This window comes from Notolabrus celidotus, chromosome 22, assembly GCF_009762535.1.
Source record: "Notolabrus celidotus isolate fNotCel1 chromosome 22, fNotCel1.pri, whole genome shotgun sequence".
Lineage (NCBI taxonomy): Eukaryota > Metazoa > Chordata > Actinopteri > Labriformes > Labridae > Notolabrus > Notolabrus celidotus.
Window position 1 is genome coordinate 16,714,631 of NC_048293.1, and position 17,469 is coordinate 16,732,099.

The 17,469-nt window shown below is 41.1% G+C and overlaps 1 protein-coding gene across 1 annotated transcript in view; it reads left to right on the forward strand.

Annotated features, from left to right (window-relative positions):
* Positions 1-17,469, forward strand: part of asap2a (ArfGAP with SH3 domain, ankyrin repeat and PH domain 2a) — a 65,926-nt gene that overhangs the window by 44,068 nt on the left and 4,389 nt on the right. The window contains exons 7-27 of the mRNA XM_034674519.1: positions 929-1,058; positions 1,301-1,386; positions 1,913-1,988; positions 2,110-2,196; positions 3,384-3,487; positions 4,293-4,362; positions 5,507-5,594; positions 6,308-6,356; positions 6,514-6,680; positions 8,157-8,290; positions 8,744-8,838; positions 8,992-9,181; positions 9,332-9,417; positions 9,748-9,863; positions 11,732-11,799; positions 11,915-12,022; positions 13,497-13,731; positions 14,559-14,711; positions 15,383-15,488; positions 15,979-16,037; positions 16,144-16,223. Of these exons, the coding sequence (XP_034530410.1) occupies positions 929-1,058; positions 1,301-1,386; positions 1,913-1,988; positions 2,110-2,196; positions 3,384-3,487; positions 4,293-4,362; positions 5,507-5,594; positions 6,308-6,356; positions 6,514-6,680; positions 8,157-8,290; positions 8,744-8,838; positions 8,992-9,181; positions 9,332-9,417; positions 9,748-9,863; positions 11,732-11,799; positions 11,915-12,022; positions 13,497-13,731; positions 14,559-14,711; positions 15,383-15,488; positions 15,979-16,037; positions 16,144-16,223 (2,287 nt within the window). The remainder of the gene's footprint in view (positions 1-928; positions 1,059-1,300; positions 1,387-1,912; positions 1,989-2,109; positions 2,197-3,383; positions 3,488-4,292; positions 4,363-5,506; positions 5,595-6,307; positions 6,357-6,513; positions 6,681-8,156; positions 8,291-8,743; positions 8,839-8,991; positions 9,182-9,331; positions 9,418-9,747; positions 9,864-11,731; positions 11,800-11,914; positions 12,023-13,496; positions 13,732-14,558; positions 14,712-15,382; positions 15,489-15,978; positions 16,038-16,143; positions 16,224-17,469) is intronic.

A 17,469-nucleotide genomic window follows, 5' to 3' on the forward strand; every position in this document is an offset into this window, starting at 1 on the left:
TGTAATTAACTGTTTTTTTTCCCCACACTGCTTAAAAATCCATCAGTATTTAGAAAAAGCTGAGCCTGAGCCAGTGAATGACGGTTGTTGACTTCAGAAAATCCCTCTGGCTGACATCTACTGTGGAATTTCTTAAACTCAGTGAGAAACAACAAGCGTGGGATTTTTTAACAAGCGTTATGCTGATGACATAATCCTGAAAATCTCTAATTTGCTTCGTACAGTTTAACCCCTCTCGTTTATTCTGATTAAAGAATTTAAAACAACACTTTCTGTTGTTTTGAAACTACTTCAGTGGAATCCATGTGGTGTCAGTGTAATTAGCCAGATGTTCCTCCTTCACAGATTTAGTAGTTACCTTAGCACAGTGTACATCTGTTCTGGCTGTACATCCTCGTGGCTTTTTACGGTCTGTTGTATTTGGCAGAAACAAGCACTCAGATCAGGACACCTCCATTAACACCGCTTTCTCTCAGGATGGCTTCATTCCTACATTTGGGATGATTAACTGGTGACAAAGCTGTTGTTATGAAAACTTTGGAAGACAAAGGAAGTAATGAAGCTTGTCTCGAATCATAAGGAACAAAATCACCTTGCAGGGTTGTATAACAAATTTAACTTACCATGTGCCTTTATTTGAAGGTCTAAAGGCTGCTACTTTCTAAATGGCTGAGATGGCACTCACACACTTACATAACTTTGTATCATAAACACCTTAAATGCCAGTGATTTATAACCTAATATGGTAAAGTGAGAATCCTTGACCTTTAGTTAACCTTCAAATAGAAACCCAACCATGGCCACACCTGTAGATGTAGGACAGTAAAAGGGCTGATTTTACATAAAAACCACACTTTGTTGTTAATTTTTCATGCTGTAATGGATGTTCTGCATGCTCATTGACCTCTGTGATATCACTTCCTGGCAGCACCAAAATAGAGAAGGAGAAGAAGGAGCACGCAAGGCAGCACGGGATGATCAGGACTGAGATCAGCGGGGCTGAAATTGCTGAAGAGATGGAAAAGGAGAGGAGGTTCTTCCAGCTGCAGATGTGCGAGGTGAGACAAGGCTGTGATTGACTCAAAACTAACCGTTAAGAGAAATTTGGAATAGTAATTTCACTAACCAGGCATGTTCTTTCTCTACCCCTCTGAGGCTTCACTGTAAAAGGAGAAGTTTTATTTGAAGTGTCAGGATGTACGAGATAAAAGAGATGGATGTGTTCAAGATGGAGCTCAGATTGCCTTTACCTGCGACTGCACCCCGCCTCACCCTGTCTGAATATTCAATGTGTTTACAGTATCTCCTCAAAGTCAACGAGATCAAAATCAAGAAGGGAGTGGACCTGCTGCAGAACCTCATCAAATACTTCCATGCACAGTGCAAGTAAGACAGACACACCATGCTGTTGAACTGCTTCATCTATTCAAGATGGTTTGAATGTTGCATTAACGTTAATATTTTCTTTACATTACTGATGCTTATAATGTGTTAGAGCAGCTTATGAAGATTTGGGATGATGCAATTTTAAATGTGACCTGAAATGTGCCTGTTTATACCTCTTCGATTCTCTAAATTTGAATGGCTAAATCCTTGGCGAGGGGGTAGGTGTCAGACTAGGCAATTAACAGCACGGCGAACCAAAACTTGGTTTATTTTCTTTACAGCAAATATTAATGACAAAGAAGGATGATAGTTTTTTTTTGACAGAAAACATAATTTACATGTGTACGGGTCAAAATAGGCAAAGATATAAGAGGAGTCACTTTGTCCACAGGGGGCGCCAAAGTCCAAAGCAGAAAGTTCCTCACCCGAGCTTTAAGTCACTTTACATCTGAAAGCAGATCCATTATGTCGTGTTTCCGTGATGCTAGTGCGCTCCTGGTGTGTTAAAAGAACTCCTCTTCTTCAGTTTCTTCCAGGACGGTCTGAAAGCCGTGGACAACCTGAAACCTTCAATAGAAAAACTTGCCACAGATCTGCACACGGTGAGTAAAATAGCAGCTGTTGTGCTCTTTTTGTTTATTTTATTTCTGTCATATATGCATTATTTATCTCTCTCCTCTGCTCCTTTTCTCTTATTTCTTCTCTATTTTTTCTATGTGACAGATAAAGCAGGTGCAGGATGAGGAGAGGAAGCAGCTGACTCAGTTGAGAGATGTTCTCAAAACAGCACTACAGGTGGAGCAGAAGGAGGTAACACACAAACACACATGTAAACACACAAATTAGTGTCAGTTTGAAAGAAAGTAATAGTCAGATATCACATTTTAATCTTACAAATCTGCCCTTCAATCAGATATTATATCAGAAATGAACATTCTTAAACTCCACAAAGACATTATACATATTAAAGGAGTCTGTCAGGGTTGGGGTCCATGTAACCATGTAGTGTTATGTATTTATATAATGCACACATAGCTGTTTTCTGCTCCACCTGAATGAGTGGATGTGATTTTTAATTGACCCCAGCCCTGCTCTGAATGAGGTTTTAAATATACAGCTGGTGTCACCTGAAGATTGTCTTCTTTGTTTCCTTCTCTGCCTCCTTCATCTTTTGTGAAACAAGTCTAGGAGAGTAAGTGGACTTCTTAACAAACCTTCTTTACGCGGCTGTTTGCATTTTATTTTCATTGTGGCATTGTTTCAGTTTTGGTTAATAGTTTGTTTTCTGTTCTTTCATTGCAGCAGATAATGTGTCTTTTGCCATTTACCACGGCTGGTGCTTTTTACTTTAAATGATTTTCTTAATGAGGAAAGCTCCGGATAGAGCTGCGTTCCTGCTCCTCTGAGATTATCCTGTGTCGTGCATGTGTGTGTGTGTGTATGTGTCTGATGATAACAGCAAACACCAATACAACCATTTAAAGCCTGTAAACACCTCCCCTCAGAAGTCTTCCCCCCTCGTCCCTGTCGTGTTTACAGAAAGGAAATGACACCAATCATACAAAATGTGGCCTTTGATTGGTTTCAGGTATTCGTTGTTGAATAGCAGTCAAACCTGAATATCCAAAATAATCACACAAACTGAATCCAGGCTCGTTGCAAGGATGCAATATGTTTTTCAAATCGTTCAGAGAATAATCTTTTGTCCACCTGTGGTTTCACATGAGGTGTAAAAGCGCTCATTTTCTTGTCCCCATGTGTGCAAAATCATTCAGGCTCACAGCAGCAATCTTCCTGTTGTTGTCAGAGCTTGCCTTTAAATTCTCAGAGGAGGAAGAGAGCATAAAAATGGAGCGTAAACCCAGACTCATTTTTCATTTCAGCAGCTCCAGCTTGATGGCGCTGTGAATTTACATCATTATAAGGGACCTTTATTTCACCCTGCTCTTAGTTTGTGTAAAAGCTCTAATCTGTCATTTCTCTTCTTTCATTCTCAGGAATCACAGGTGAGGCAGAGCACCACCTACAGCCTGCACCAACCCCAGGGTAACAAGGAGCACGGCACAGAGCGCAGCGGCTTTCTTTTCAAGAAGAGTGACGGGTGAGCTTTTCAAGATGACTTCAAAAGATCAGTTGTGGCACTATGGGTGAAAAGAAACCTAGTTTATTATAACCAGTTTATAGGAAGTTTTGATTTGCTCTTAACTCTTTATTTAAAATGAGTAGAGGAAAAAACTCTGAAGAAATTCAAACCTCCTTTTTTTTAATGAATTATCAGTTAACATGCTGATCAATTTGATTGTTTTATTTTCTATAAAAAAATGATCAAATAGTCTAAAAGCCAGTCACATAGTTCCAGAGCTTAGGGTGAGGTTGTCATATTTTTAATTAATTTAATTTTAATTGACCAACCATAAAAATCTGGAAGACAGATCAAGTTGAGTGCTCATGCACAGCTCCTGTGATGAACTCTCAGTACGCATCAGTTTTGGCGCCTCATCTGGACAAAAGCGGTACTTCTTATCTCTTCGCTCTTTTGTCTGACACCTACCCTGCAGCAGAGGCTACAAGCATTACAAAATGACTTATCAGAAATTATAACTCTTGTCATGATGACCTCATTTGCCTCTGTAGATCATAAATTTAAACTAGCTAAAAGCTCCTCACTGAAGCTTTCATATAATTCAAACAGACTACTCTTAAATTACCTTGACAATCGACTTCATCTCTTTAATAAATATTGCATAGTTTATAGCATCTATATGAACAGACAGCTCTCCCTGTGTCATTACTAATGCATGTGTTCTTTATATTAACATGTGATCATTGTTAAATATTTAATAAGCAGTGTGTGTTTCACTGCTGTGTATGTGACACACTAACACCGTCTCCTGTCGTCTGCGCAGGTTGAGGAAAGTGTGGCAGAAGAGAAAGTGCACAGCCAAGAACGGATACCTCACCATCTCACACGGCACAGTCAGTGAACTACAAATCTTTTATTCTTTACATCTCTGATCTGTGTGAAAAATGAAGACATGAATTCAAATAAATGCATTTCTGATTGAGCGAAATGCACATGAACAGATCTAAGACACAGGTTATACTTCTGCGTTGACCCTACTTGGTAGTTATTCCGAATGTATAATGTTAATTAAGAGCTGATACATGTTGCTGTTTATCATACTGCAGTGCTGTAAATGCAGGAAATACAATGCCATCCAGCGGACCAATCACAGGGTTTGCTGTCCACGTTGTTCTGACGCATAGTTCCATTTTGGAGGAGGTGCACGTCAGGCTACACGCATACGCTTCTGCGCGGTAAAAGGGATATGTGGACCTACGTTAGGGTGTCGATTTGAAGCAGAAGTATAAACCAAGTTTCTGCTGTCTTATAGCCTCAGTACTTGGATACTGCTGGCTTTTCATATAACAGTTCATTTCAAAGGTCTGATCTCACAGTCTCGAGTATCAATGAGTCGGATTATTCATTCCTTATCATCAGGCAAAACTGTCTTCGTCAGAGCATCAAGTTAACAGTAGAACAAGAATGTATCCCATCCTCACCCCTCCCTCAACCCTCCCAAGGAGTGCTACCTGACAATGTACACATAAAGTTGATTATTTCAGCTCTGCAAAAAGGAGATCAGTAGGTGCCAATTTTTTTCAAATTTCTCAAGTCTGTTTTTAAGAATAAATCTAATTCTCTCGAAATTAAATGTGTCCGTCATCTCCAATAACCACAATTTGAGAGTGGGTGCTTCTTTGTTCTTCCAAAATAGGAGGATCAGTTTCTTAGCAGTAAGCAGCCCATTAGATGAAATACATCTACACATTACATTTCCATCTTGTTTAGCGACTTGGAGATTCCTGAGCCCCTCCGACACCCCAGAGATGATCAATATGGGATCAGGTTTATTCTCAACCCCAAGAACTTTTGAAAGAAAATGAAAGATTCCAATCCAGAATAACATCATTGCTTTTTAAACTTAAACTATTTTTAAACCCTCATAAATCTCTTTTAAGCAATGCAGCAAATCACAAAGAAGCTAATCAGTTGTTTCACTTGGCCTAAGCAGCAGTCAAATGTAACACTCATTTGTGTCCCTCTCTTCTTGTTCAGGCCAACCGACCGCCGGCTAAACTCAACCTGCTCACCTGTCAGGTGAAACACAACCCAGAGGAGAAGAGAAGCTTTGACCTCATATCCCGTAAGATCAAACCTCTCCTCTCTCTTGTTTGCATTTCACTTCACTCCTTTCTTATTTTCTTATATAGAGTTCTTCTATTCTCTCCCTCTCTGTTCACGGATAGCCTCGCTCTTGTATCCTGTTTTTTTGGGGACTGCACGTTGCGCTCAATTGCATTACTTTAATTAGCTGTTTTTCCCACGACACAGCACGACATGATTTGTTCTGCAGCAGCTTGAATTTCAAATTCTTTCCTATTGAGCTATGCTGCAAGATAAGTATATTTATAGAAATGAAGAATAACATTTTCAGTTCATGTCAATCCAGCAGCAAGTCTCACTCCTGGAAAGAACCCACAGCAGGCACAAGGGAATAACGAATAGAAACTGAAAAGTGTATATGGCCTAACTATTACAAGCAAATTCAAATACAGGCAATTATTCCTGCAAATAAGAGACACTTCACTGAGAGGATATACTTCTCTATCTGCAGACACATTACACAGATACACTTGGTTGAAGGATTCGTAGTCCCCCTGTGCTTTTTTTTGTCATCTGGAGGCAGAAATAAAAGCTTTCTGTTGTTTAAGTGAAGTCGTGCAGCCTCAGTCTGACCTTCAGCAGAAACTTTAAAGCCCTCTGTAGAGAGACTCTTCTCTCCATCAGATGTTTTATTAATGTACTCCTCTCTTTCGTCTCTTTTTTGTATTGTCATTCTTCCCTCTCTATTCTCAGATGACAGAACGTATCACTTTCAGGCCGAGGACGACCAGGACTGTCAGATGTAAGTCCCTGCTCCTTTCCTCCTTTCAGTCTAACCCCCAAGTGCATCCTGTTTGCCACCTCAGCCACTTTCCACACACTTCCTACCTCACACCCAGTCAGCAGCTGGCTTTGTCTTTACCCCCTCTCTCATTTGATGCCTTGTCTCTCTCCGTCAGCTGGATCTCGGTGCTGCAGAACAGTAAGGAGGAGGCGTTGAATCAGGCCTTTAAAGGGGACCAGCACGTCGGCGAGAACAACATCGTGCAGGAGCTGACCAAGGCGATTCTGGGAGAGGTGAAGAGGATGACGGGGAACGATGTGTGCTGTGACTGTGGAGCACCGAGTGAGTGGCAAAGATGGACGCCCATTTATGATTCACAGCACTCACATCAGGATCTTTAAATTCATGTCTTAAAAAAAGGATCACATCCGTGGTTTTGCCTGATTTAGCTTTTCAGGCAATGTTTTCATTACTGCAGCTGTGCTTTAAGAGCAAACCATCAGTGTAAGATGTTTTTTTACCTTCTACAGAAGGTTTGATTATTATTTTGTCTCCCTGGGGTTCTAAAATCAACATTCGTGGACTTTTTATGAGTTCAAGTGAACATTAAATTATTGAATTGTCTGTTTGGGATGCCAAATGAGCCACATTCATCACACGCCTCCTGACCAGTTACTTGTTATAGTGCAAAGATCTAACCAAATCCAGATGGTTTTCTAATAACAGCCGTGTTTACTTGTTGAATTTTAGTCCAACAAAGTAATATTTTCTACAAGGAGAAGCAAACTTCAAAAGCTCTGACTCTTAGCATGTGAGCATTTGTCCGATCAGTGTTTTAGTCTCTTGATTCTAGATTCTTAGATTCTGTCCTCTGAGTTAATCAATCACATATTTCTGTCACACAGCAGCTGCAAATAGATGTTCAGTGACACACTGAGGGATGCTCTGTGCCTACTTGATGCAATATGGCTCAGCAGCTGTGATTTCAGTGATTATACAAATCCCCTGATGTGGACAGGATCAGTCGGGATCTAACCCTGATTATCCACGCTTTGAGGTGTGAATCATTTTTCATTAAAGGTGAAAGAAGTAGCCGCCTGACTTTGAAGTCACGAGAAAATCCTTAAACCCTCATCTTCACCTCCTCTACAGATGACTCTTACAATATGTACGCTACATTTGAGAGCATGTTTGCAGACTCTGGAGTAGATTAACTGAATTATTTGCTGCCTTAAAGGTATGAAATCAGTCTAAAAATGTGTGGTATGCTTTTGGAGCGTGTTAGCAGTGATGTCAATGCATACTTATGAGCTGAAGCATGCAAAACCACCGGTATGTCCTCAACCAAGGAAAAAAAATCCTGCAAACTGGACTCTCTGTATTTATGGAGAAATTCTGACATGACTTTGAAATCCCCTTTTCTCCCATACATGGATTGTAGCAGAGGCTTCCTTAAATCCCGTGAAACTCTGCCCTGCAGACATATGAATATTTTCACTTACTGTACATGTGATACACATACAGTACACACACTGAGTATGTAGGTCAGATTTAGAGAAAAGTAGCCAGGCTGAGCTGTGTCTGACATTGAGAGTCAGTGGATAGTGAAAGAGTGAGTGGATAGTGAGTCCTCCAGGCAGCTATTACATTTCCAGAGATCACAGCTTAGCACAAGGACACATCGAAGTTGGCTCATGTGCAGAAATCACTGCTGCATTAGTGTGTTTTTGCCCAAGGACAATGAGATGCCCAATGCATTTCTCCCTCTTTTCCCTCTTTTCTCTCAATCCCTTTGACTTTTCTCCTCTGCTCCCTCAGACCCAACATGGCTGTCCACCAACCTGGGCATTCTTACCTGCATTGAGTGTTCGGGGATTCACAGGGAGCTGGGAGTCCACTACTCCAGGATACAGTCCCTCACACTTGACGTACTCAGCACCTCAGAGCTCTTGGTAAATCATCATCTTCATTGTATAGATTTAAGACACAAATCACAAGGGTTTCAGGCAGGATGACACACAAAAAGAGGAGGTAGATTGAGTGAAAAAGCAAACAAGGACAGTAAATCAAGTGTAGCATCTTCCAAGGACTAGCTCTCCTCTCCAAGACCTCTAGAAGTCTCCTCGCTCAGGATAGCTCAGATTTTTTGGGGCCTTTCTAATCACTGTTTGGTGCAAAGATTTACAGCCTGTGGGACATCAGAGATTAAATGCATCCATTCATGCTAGCCACAATCAGACGGGCGTTATGCAGGCGTTTAGAGGGCTCCACACACACAGTTTAGGGGCTGTACCGCATCTTAATGGAGGTGTGATATAATGACTTTGGTGGTGCAGAAATGGCGGCTATAACTAGTTTTAATTTACGCGTGTTTTCTTGTGTCTGTGTTTGTGTGTGCTTCACAGCTGGCCAAGAATGTGGGGAATGCAGGCTTTAATGAAATCATGGAGGCTTGTTTAAATGCTGAAAATGTGGTTAAACCCAACCCATCCAGTGACATGTAAGTCAACCCTCCACCTCCTCTTCTCATTACTCCATATCTGCACAAAAAAATATAAATCTGTTGATCCCAGATTTGCAGAATAGTCTTTGCAAAGCTGTTGGAATTGATGTCATATCCTCCACAAGAAACCATTTTAATGTCTTCCTCCAGGCAGGCGAGGAAGGACTTCATCACAGCCAAATACACGGAGAAACGATTCGCAAGGAAGAAATGTCCTGACGCGACGTCAAGGCTCCACACGCTGTGCGACGCGGTAAAAGCCCGGGACATCTTCTCCCTCATCCAGGTCTACGCCGAGGGAGTTGACCTCATGGAGCCCATTCCTCTGGCCAATGGACATGTAAGTAGCTCATTAGAGAAGCTTTTCCAACAGGAGGTGGACTTGTTACTCATAGAGCTTTGTTGCATCCTTCCTGCCTCTTCCATTATGCTAGACAAACGGCTCCTGTTCCCACGGGTGCTGTGCAAATGATTCATCTCTGTGTTACAGGAACAAGGGGAGACAGCTCTTCATCTCGCAGTCAGGCTGGTGGATAGGACGTCTCTTCACATCGTCGACTTCCTCACTCAGAACAGGTAAAGCAAAACAACAGAGGAGCAAAAATAGAGTCGCACTCTTGTTAAGTTACATGGAAGGTGAACTTTGAAACATGGCGGTGCAGCAAATATTGAATGCTCCTCCTTTAAACACAGAACTTTATTTTCTTAGTATGTATTCCTCCTGTGTAGCAGAATGAGGTTATGTTTGGTACAAGAGAAGACAGAGGCTAGAACTTCTTTCTTTCTTTTTGTATTTAGTTTGGGTACAGTGTAAGTGGTAGGGATAGGCAGAAGAAAACAATGCTTCACTTCATCCCTCCAGTGTTTGGGTTAAAGTTTCCTCTCACTGTCTGTGTCCCCCTGCAGCTTGAATCTGGATAAGCAGACGGTCAAAGGCAGCACAGCGCTGCACTACTGCTGCCTGACAGACAACAGTGAGTGTCTGAAGCTGCTGCTGAGGGGGAAGGCCTCCATAGAGATCGGTAAGAAAACACACCAGCAGCTAGTGTGGTGCTTTCAATGTCTACCACTGTGTTTTTCTTTTCTCTCTCTTTTCTCATTCCTGTCTCAGTTGTACTTTCTATTTTTTTTTACTATTAATGTTTATTTTATTTGTGGCTTTTTAAACATATTTTTTATTCGTATTTATTTTTTAATATTTTATTTGTAACTTTTGTAATGTAACAAGACAAAACAAATACAATCAAACAGGGGCTCAGACATGTGAAATGAAATAAAATAAAATTGATAATATGAAAAATAAAAAACAGACAAATAAATTAATAGAAAACACGTGAAGAAAATGTTAGTTGAGAGATGATTGTAAATAACAAAATAAACGAAGATAAGTAATAAAATAAATAGAAATACATATATACACATAAACACACATATGCACACACATGCATACGTATGCATACACATACATACACACATAAATAATGTAGAGAGAAAGCAGAGAGAAACAAACAAAAATAAACAAAAAAAAATAAACAAACATAAAAGACCATACAAAGCTGCCAATTAAGATGCGTACTCTGGAGTGCTATGCGTCAAGTCTGCATATACAAAGAAATACTCCACTTTCATCACACGTCAGTCTCATCCAAAAAGGCAAGGAACGGGCTCCAGATAGCTGAGAATGTCTTCACAGAGCTAGATTTCAGGAACCTTAGTCTCTCCATTTGTATGACTGACATCATGTTAGAAATCCATTCCTGAAAAGAAGGAGGGGATGGGGACTTCCATTGCTTCAAAATAAGTCTCTTGGCAACTATCATCCCCAGTGTTAGTGATCGTCGCACAGAGGAGGAGAGATCCTTAGTGGACTGTGAACAGCCAAAGATTGCAAGTCCAGGTTCTGGCTGAAAGAGTCTTTTATAGGCCTTAGAGTACCAGTCAAATACCTTGGACCAAAAATCAGTAAGTGAAGGACAAAACCAAAAGGCATGAGACAATGTATCCTCAGAAATCTTGCATCTGTCACACAACGGGGAGACAGAGGAGTAGAACTTATGCAACCTTGATTTAGAATAATGTAAACGATGGACAACCTTAAACTGAATGAGCTGATGCCTGCTGCTTATAGAGCAAGACTGTATCATAGATAGACTGTCATCCCACATGGCTTCAGATATGTCAATACCCAATTCCTCTTTCCAAGTATCTCTGATCTTAATAGTGTGAGCTGGGGTACCAGCGTCATACAGACTGACAAATTTAGAGATAAGATGTCTGGAGTCAGGGGGGGTCGTGGCTTTTTAAACATATTAACAAGACATGATGAAACAAAGACAATCAAACAAGGGCTCAGACATATGTAATGAAATAAGTACAAAATGAATAATAATAATAATAATAATAATAATAACGGAATTAATTGAATAAAACAAATAAATAAATAAATAGAAAACACAATTGAGGACAAATTTAAATAGAAATAAAAGTTGAAAAATGATTTAAGATAACAAAATTCAAATTCACCACTATCTTCCACATGTTTTTTTACTTCCAGTCATCCCCCTCTCCCCTCATCTGTTTACACTGCTTGGTTCCAGTCTTTCAGGTTCGGTTCCCAGAGGTGCAGACTGAGCCAATAGACCATGGCAACTCTTTCTCACAACACTAATCTTTCTGCTCGGCTCTGACATCAACAAAACAGGCAGATAATAGATACAGTTAGGAGGAGGACGGAGGGAAACTAGAGAGTTGTTCACTGTGGGAAACGGCCTAATTACACATTTCTCATGTCACAGTGAAGTGGGAGGAATGAAGATGGGCTGTGTGTTTGTGTTTGTGTGGCGTGTGGATCCAGCAGTGATTACATGTTTCCGTTCTTTTTCCGCTCCAGCTAATGAGGCCGGGGAGACGCCGCTGGATATCGCTCGCAGGCTCAAACACCTCCAGTGTGAGGAGATGGTGAGGGCACTGTGTTTAGACTTTTTGGCTCATGCCTGCAAACATTTCGCTTCCTGACTGTAAGAGCTGTCAGTCGTGTGTGTTTGTTTGAGCGTGGATTTGTTTGTGTCTGCAGTTAAACCAAGCGCTGGCTGGGAAATTCAACGCCCACGTCCACGTTGAATACGAGTGGTGCCTGCAGCATGAAGACTTGGATGAAAGTGATGAAGATCTGGATGAGAAGGTGAGACAGGTTTTTGTCAGCAGATGTAAAAGTTTAAACTGTGGGTGAGAGAAAGAGAGCTGTTAAGAAAATAACGAGGACATATTTTGAGGAAAGGGAAAAACTCAGAGTCTCTTGGGGGGGGGGGGGGGGGTGATGAAACCTGAAATATCAAGCATTGTTTGGTTTCTATGAAGACACCATTCATCCAAAACAAAAGGATGAATTTATTATTCCTTTTGATCTGTCAAAGCCATGCTGTGGCATTTAAAGCACCCTCACTGCTTCACAGAGCATCTTTGGGATCATTTTTCCCTGAAAGTGCCGAACAATCGGAGTAAAAACTGCATTTCTTTTGTGTTAGTTTTGGAAGTTTCTCCATAAAATGTTTTTCCTTGGATATCCAATGGGAAGAACTTTGCTGCAGGAATCAGAGGAGACTTATGCTCATGTGACAGGATCATTATGGACCCCTGTGATTGCACAATATTAAAATCTTTCTTAGATCATTAAGCCTGATGTTCTTAGAAATGATGGACTATCAGCGAAATATAATAATTGCACTGCACACTGGTCTCTTTGTGAAAAAGCAGACAAAAGATCCTCTTAACTAGCACACAGTTACCCCTTATGAACCATCTGTCTCCTCACCGTGCTCCATCATCTTTTAATTATGAACTGGTCTCAGGTAGACATTTACAGCATGTGTCACAGTAGTTTCTGTTGTTTAATGAGGCTGATTTCAAAACAGGGAACTATGAGAAGCGCCTTTTTGGTTAAATCAAACACAGTCTGTTTTTTTGTTTTTTTAACTTATATTTTATTTGCTTTTCTTGATGAGGTTACATCAAAATAAACACATTAAACAAACTTTGGTGTCAGTTAACAAACGTCAGTTTAGCCTCCTTTAAAATACTCCATTCTCTTCAGACTTTTTGATGGGTTATAAATTCAGTCCATTTTTTCCATTTTCCTAGGCAGGCAGATTGTTGAGGTCTTAAATTGTGTGTAAAGTTCTCCATATCGTGTAGTTTTTCCACAATGTCCAACCACTTTCTCTGAGTGGGGGGGGGGGGGTCCTCCTTACACCACTTACTTGTTATAGCTTTATTTGATGCCAGTAGTAGTATTCCAACCAGGTACATGTCTTTGCTTTGTATGTTTTCCTGTGTTAAATCTCCCAGATACAGCACTTTACACGTCTTAGGAAGTTCATAACCCAAAATGCTGTCATTCCTTTCCACACTTCATCCAAACACAGTCTGTATTTAGTTGGCAGTGATGGCAGGTGAAAACATCCACTTTTTTTGCTGAAGCTGGGCTTGTTTTGAAACAATTTGGCTAAACTTCAGCAAAAGGCAACTGGAGTTGTCTGAGTGGTCTTGTGTTTGCATCTATTATGTCGCGTACTGAGCACCTCCATATGTGTAATGCTGCTCCTGATGAGCTGAATTGTCTCAGGTGAATTGATTCTTGACCCCTTGACCTCTTGTAGCCCAGCCCTCACCGCAGAGATGAGCGTCCGGTCAGCTGCTACACACCGGGCAGCAACTCCCACCTCCAGTCCGGTCTGAGCTCTGCAAGCCGGGACACCGTCGGTCTTGGCAAGGACAAACAGCGAGCCTACATACCCAACCTGGTCAACAATGAGACGTACGGCACCATCCTCAACACCAACCAGTCTCAGTCCACCACCACCTCTGCTCCACCTCTGCCACCGAGGAACCTTGGTAAGAACACAGAAAGAGTTAATCTAATTATCATTTTGTCAAATTGTTCAAGCTTCTGCGGATGAAAAGATGAGGAAGTTGCTCATCACAATCTTGATGACCTCTCTGACCTGACTTTGACCTTTTAAACTGACACTGGGAAGTGGTATTTATAAAGCATACCAGAGGATTTGTCCCTGTTTCAATGGTTTCCAAGGACTTCATGTTAATTACCACACAGGTCTTTGTGACTTCTCGACCTGTTTTAACGCCACAGATGTCTCTGGGTACTGGAGCAGAGAAAAGTCACATTGAACACACATGGAGGGGCAGCTTTTTCGGGAAGTTATTTGACCTCTTTGTGAAGTTTAGATAATCCCTTATTGAAAGGGCAGATTTCCCCGAATGCCTGAAGTGTTTTTGAGATATATTTAAACAAAACTGTGCTCAGAAAATCCTCTTGAAGTTGAACCTTCACTGATAAATCTGTGTTTATGTGCTGCTAAGATTCTTCATCGGAGCGATAGAGGCTCTCTGACATGTGGCTTGTGTCCCACAGTCGCTCTTTAATAACTTTAGTGTTCGTCTGGAGTTCTGCCAACAGAGTGAAGGAGAAGCGACCAGCTGTGTCGCCCACCTCGCTTCACCGCAGCCCCAAGCCCAGACATTCTGCACATTCCTTCAATCTCCTCATTAACCATCACTCCCAATTACACTCAGATGGAGAGAGAGCTTGATTTTAAAGTGGATTCTATTTCTGTCAAAGTGCAGCACCCGCTTGAACTCTTTTTCTTTTGTAATCTTATAAGCTGTCCCTCTCTATCTCTCTTCGTCTCTCTCTATCGCAGCCCAGTTATCTGGTCTGGGAGGGATCATTCAGTCGTCAGCACCCAGCAGCTGGAAGCCTGGTCCTTTAGACCTGGTCGGTCGACAGAGGTCGTCCTCAGATCCCCCGAACATGCATCCTCCTGTCCCCCCATTGAGACTAACATCAACTGGAGGTATGGACCCTAACTGACGTATTCATCAGTCTTTGCATATTTATACAGTATGATGGGATTGTTAGTTGAAGACTTGTGTTTATACGTTGCTGTAAGAAGACATCTGTGTGTGTTTTGTTTAAAAATCACAGAGTAGCACCCTTTTTGTTACTTTTTAGGAGGTGCTGCATTTTATTTTTGTATTTTAGAAAAAGAAGATTGGAGATCTTCAACATGTATTTGGTGTGCTAGTCCTTTAAAATATACTACTAAGTGTTTAGCATCATCAAGGCTGTCATCGTGAGGATGAACCCCTTCCTCCTTTTTCACGTCCTCATGAAAAAGTGTAGATTATGTTTTTATTTGACCATTTCTTTTCCTTTTCTTTCTTTCTTTCTTTCTTTCTTTCTTTCTTTCTTTCTTTCTTTCTTTCTTTCTTTCTTTCTTTCTTTCTTTCTTTCTTTCTTTCTTTCTTTCTTTCTTTCTTTCTTTCTTTCTTTCTTTCTTTCTTTCTTTCTTTCTTTCCTTTATTCATTGGAGCAGATACACCATTTTTCTGTTTTATGTGTATGTAAAATTCAGCAAATATACAAATGTTACAAAAAGATGAAAAAAAAATGAAACAATTGTAAATCATACAAAAAAACCCCAACAACAACTTTATAACCCATCTGTGTGACTGTATGTTCCAGGTCTGGGTCCTGCTCCTGTAGCAAAGATGGAGTCACTGAGCATCCAGTCCAAGTCCAGCCAAGGACTGCTGGGCTCCAGAGTGGTGCCGCCTAAATCCCCTGCAGGGTAAGAAGTGCTGAAATCAATGCAGCTTTAAAAAAAAACAATGAGTAGGACCAAGTGTTTCAGTCTGCAATCATTACTCATGGCTGGATTTGCAGCTTCATTAGCGACACAGGAAAACAATAGAGTCGTATAACTCTCCACACACAGGACCCTCGCTGACTCCCCCAGGGCCGTGTATCTTGCTGCTCTTGAATGCTTGTCTTGTAACGTGGTGTTTTTTCCCTCAAAGATAGATGAGTCTACATGGCTTCTGTTTAGCCGCTTCATTAGCTTCCAAGCTAAAGCTCTGCATCGAGCCAGACGTGCAATAACTCTCCTCCACAGTCGCCCTTTAGTCTCTTTTATCTCCCACAGGGCTGCTGCGCTGTAATAAATCTATAACAGAGCTGCTGAGAGTCTGGACAGTTTTTGATTACATTTTTCTCTTAACATGACTTTTATCTGTCTGCTTTTGGGAGTACATTGTAAAGACTTTTTTCTGTCTTTTCAGGAATGATAAAAGCTTCAGCAGAGGGCCTCTTACTCGGACGCAATCAATCGAGAGACCAAGTGAGTGAACGGATAAAAGACGCAAGTTATTCCACTATCTGTCCCGTCCTGTTTCTTCACAGGAGTTTTGTTGTCATTGTGATATAATTTCCTCTTCCTGTTCCAGCTAAGGAAGTGCCAGGATGCCCTCAGAACTCCATCGGTCAGTCTCTGACTCAGGCACCCATGGCGAGGAAGGCCTACCCAGTGAGTCCCCCACTCTTCCTCTGATCACATAAAGTCGTTTGTGACGTGCCATTTCATTCATTTTGTTTCAAGGACAGCAGCGTATTTCCTAGGTCATAGCTCATTCTGCCTCTAGTGTTAAACTCTCTACTGCAGGTCAACGCTGTGTCCCAGTGTTTCCAGCTAGTTGTAACACTCAGAGTTTCCTTCCTGTACTCTCACAGGAAAAGTGCGCATTAAAAACAAAACAAAAAAACAGGGACTCATTCACATTCTTACAGCCAGAACTGAAAAGCAATATCCCAGTTGTTTGTGAGTCAATGGAGAACCGTATGAGGACAGCACGTTCTTTGTTTTTATGCTCTGTGGGAGCCGTCTGCACCAACAGTTTATTTTCTCTGGATGAATCAGTGCTTGAAAGAATTTCATCGGCAACAAAATCTGCAACATAATACATCTATTTGGTCAAAGCTGCAAAATAAACTTGCAGTTAGTTTTTTTCTGAGTATGTATAAAGTGATGCTTTATCATTGTTTTTGAAACTAATGGTAGTATTGAAGGGTCGTACTCGGTGGCAAGAAGTTCACTCAGTTACTACAGAAGAACTGTTTGCAGCTTTTCAGTTTTAATGGCCTAAAAGTAAAAGTTATTATGCAAAGGCTTTACATTGTATATCAAAACGACTCTCTCTGTCCTCCACAACTACAAGGCAAAAAGAATATATACATTTATATAACATACTTTACTTCATTTCCTTGTTTCGGTCACATATGTTTATTTTAGAATGAAAAACAACACAGTGATTAAAGGTGATTTAAAGGTGGGATGCTGTTGGCCTAGTGGTTTAAGCGCATGCCCCAATTTCCAGAGACTATAGTCCTGGTCGCAGCGGATGCAGGTTTGACTCCCGGCCTTGACTATTTGCTGCGTGTTTTCCCCCACTCTCTACTCTCCACATTTCCTGTCTCTCTTCAGCTGTCCTGTCAAATAAAAGCAAAAATACCACAAAAAATATATCAAAAAAATAATAAAGCGATTAAAGGTGTAGTGACATTTGTTTCAATGTTTCTTAAAGCAAAAACAAACACCTCGTGTCACCTAGTTTGGGCTGAGTCAGATCCATTATGACTCCAAATTTTGAATCAATTAATTAAACAAACTCACCCTCTCCATGATGAGCTGTGGCTGATGGGGAGCTCGTTCAGTCAACGCATCATCCCACCACGGTGCAAGACTGAACGCTTCAGGCGCTCCTTTGTGCCCACTG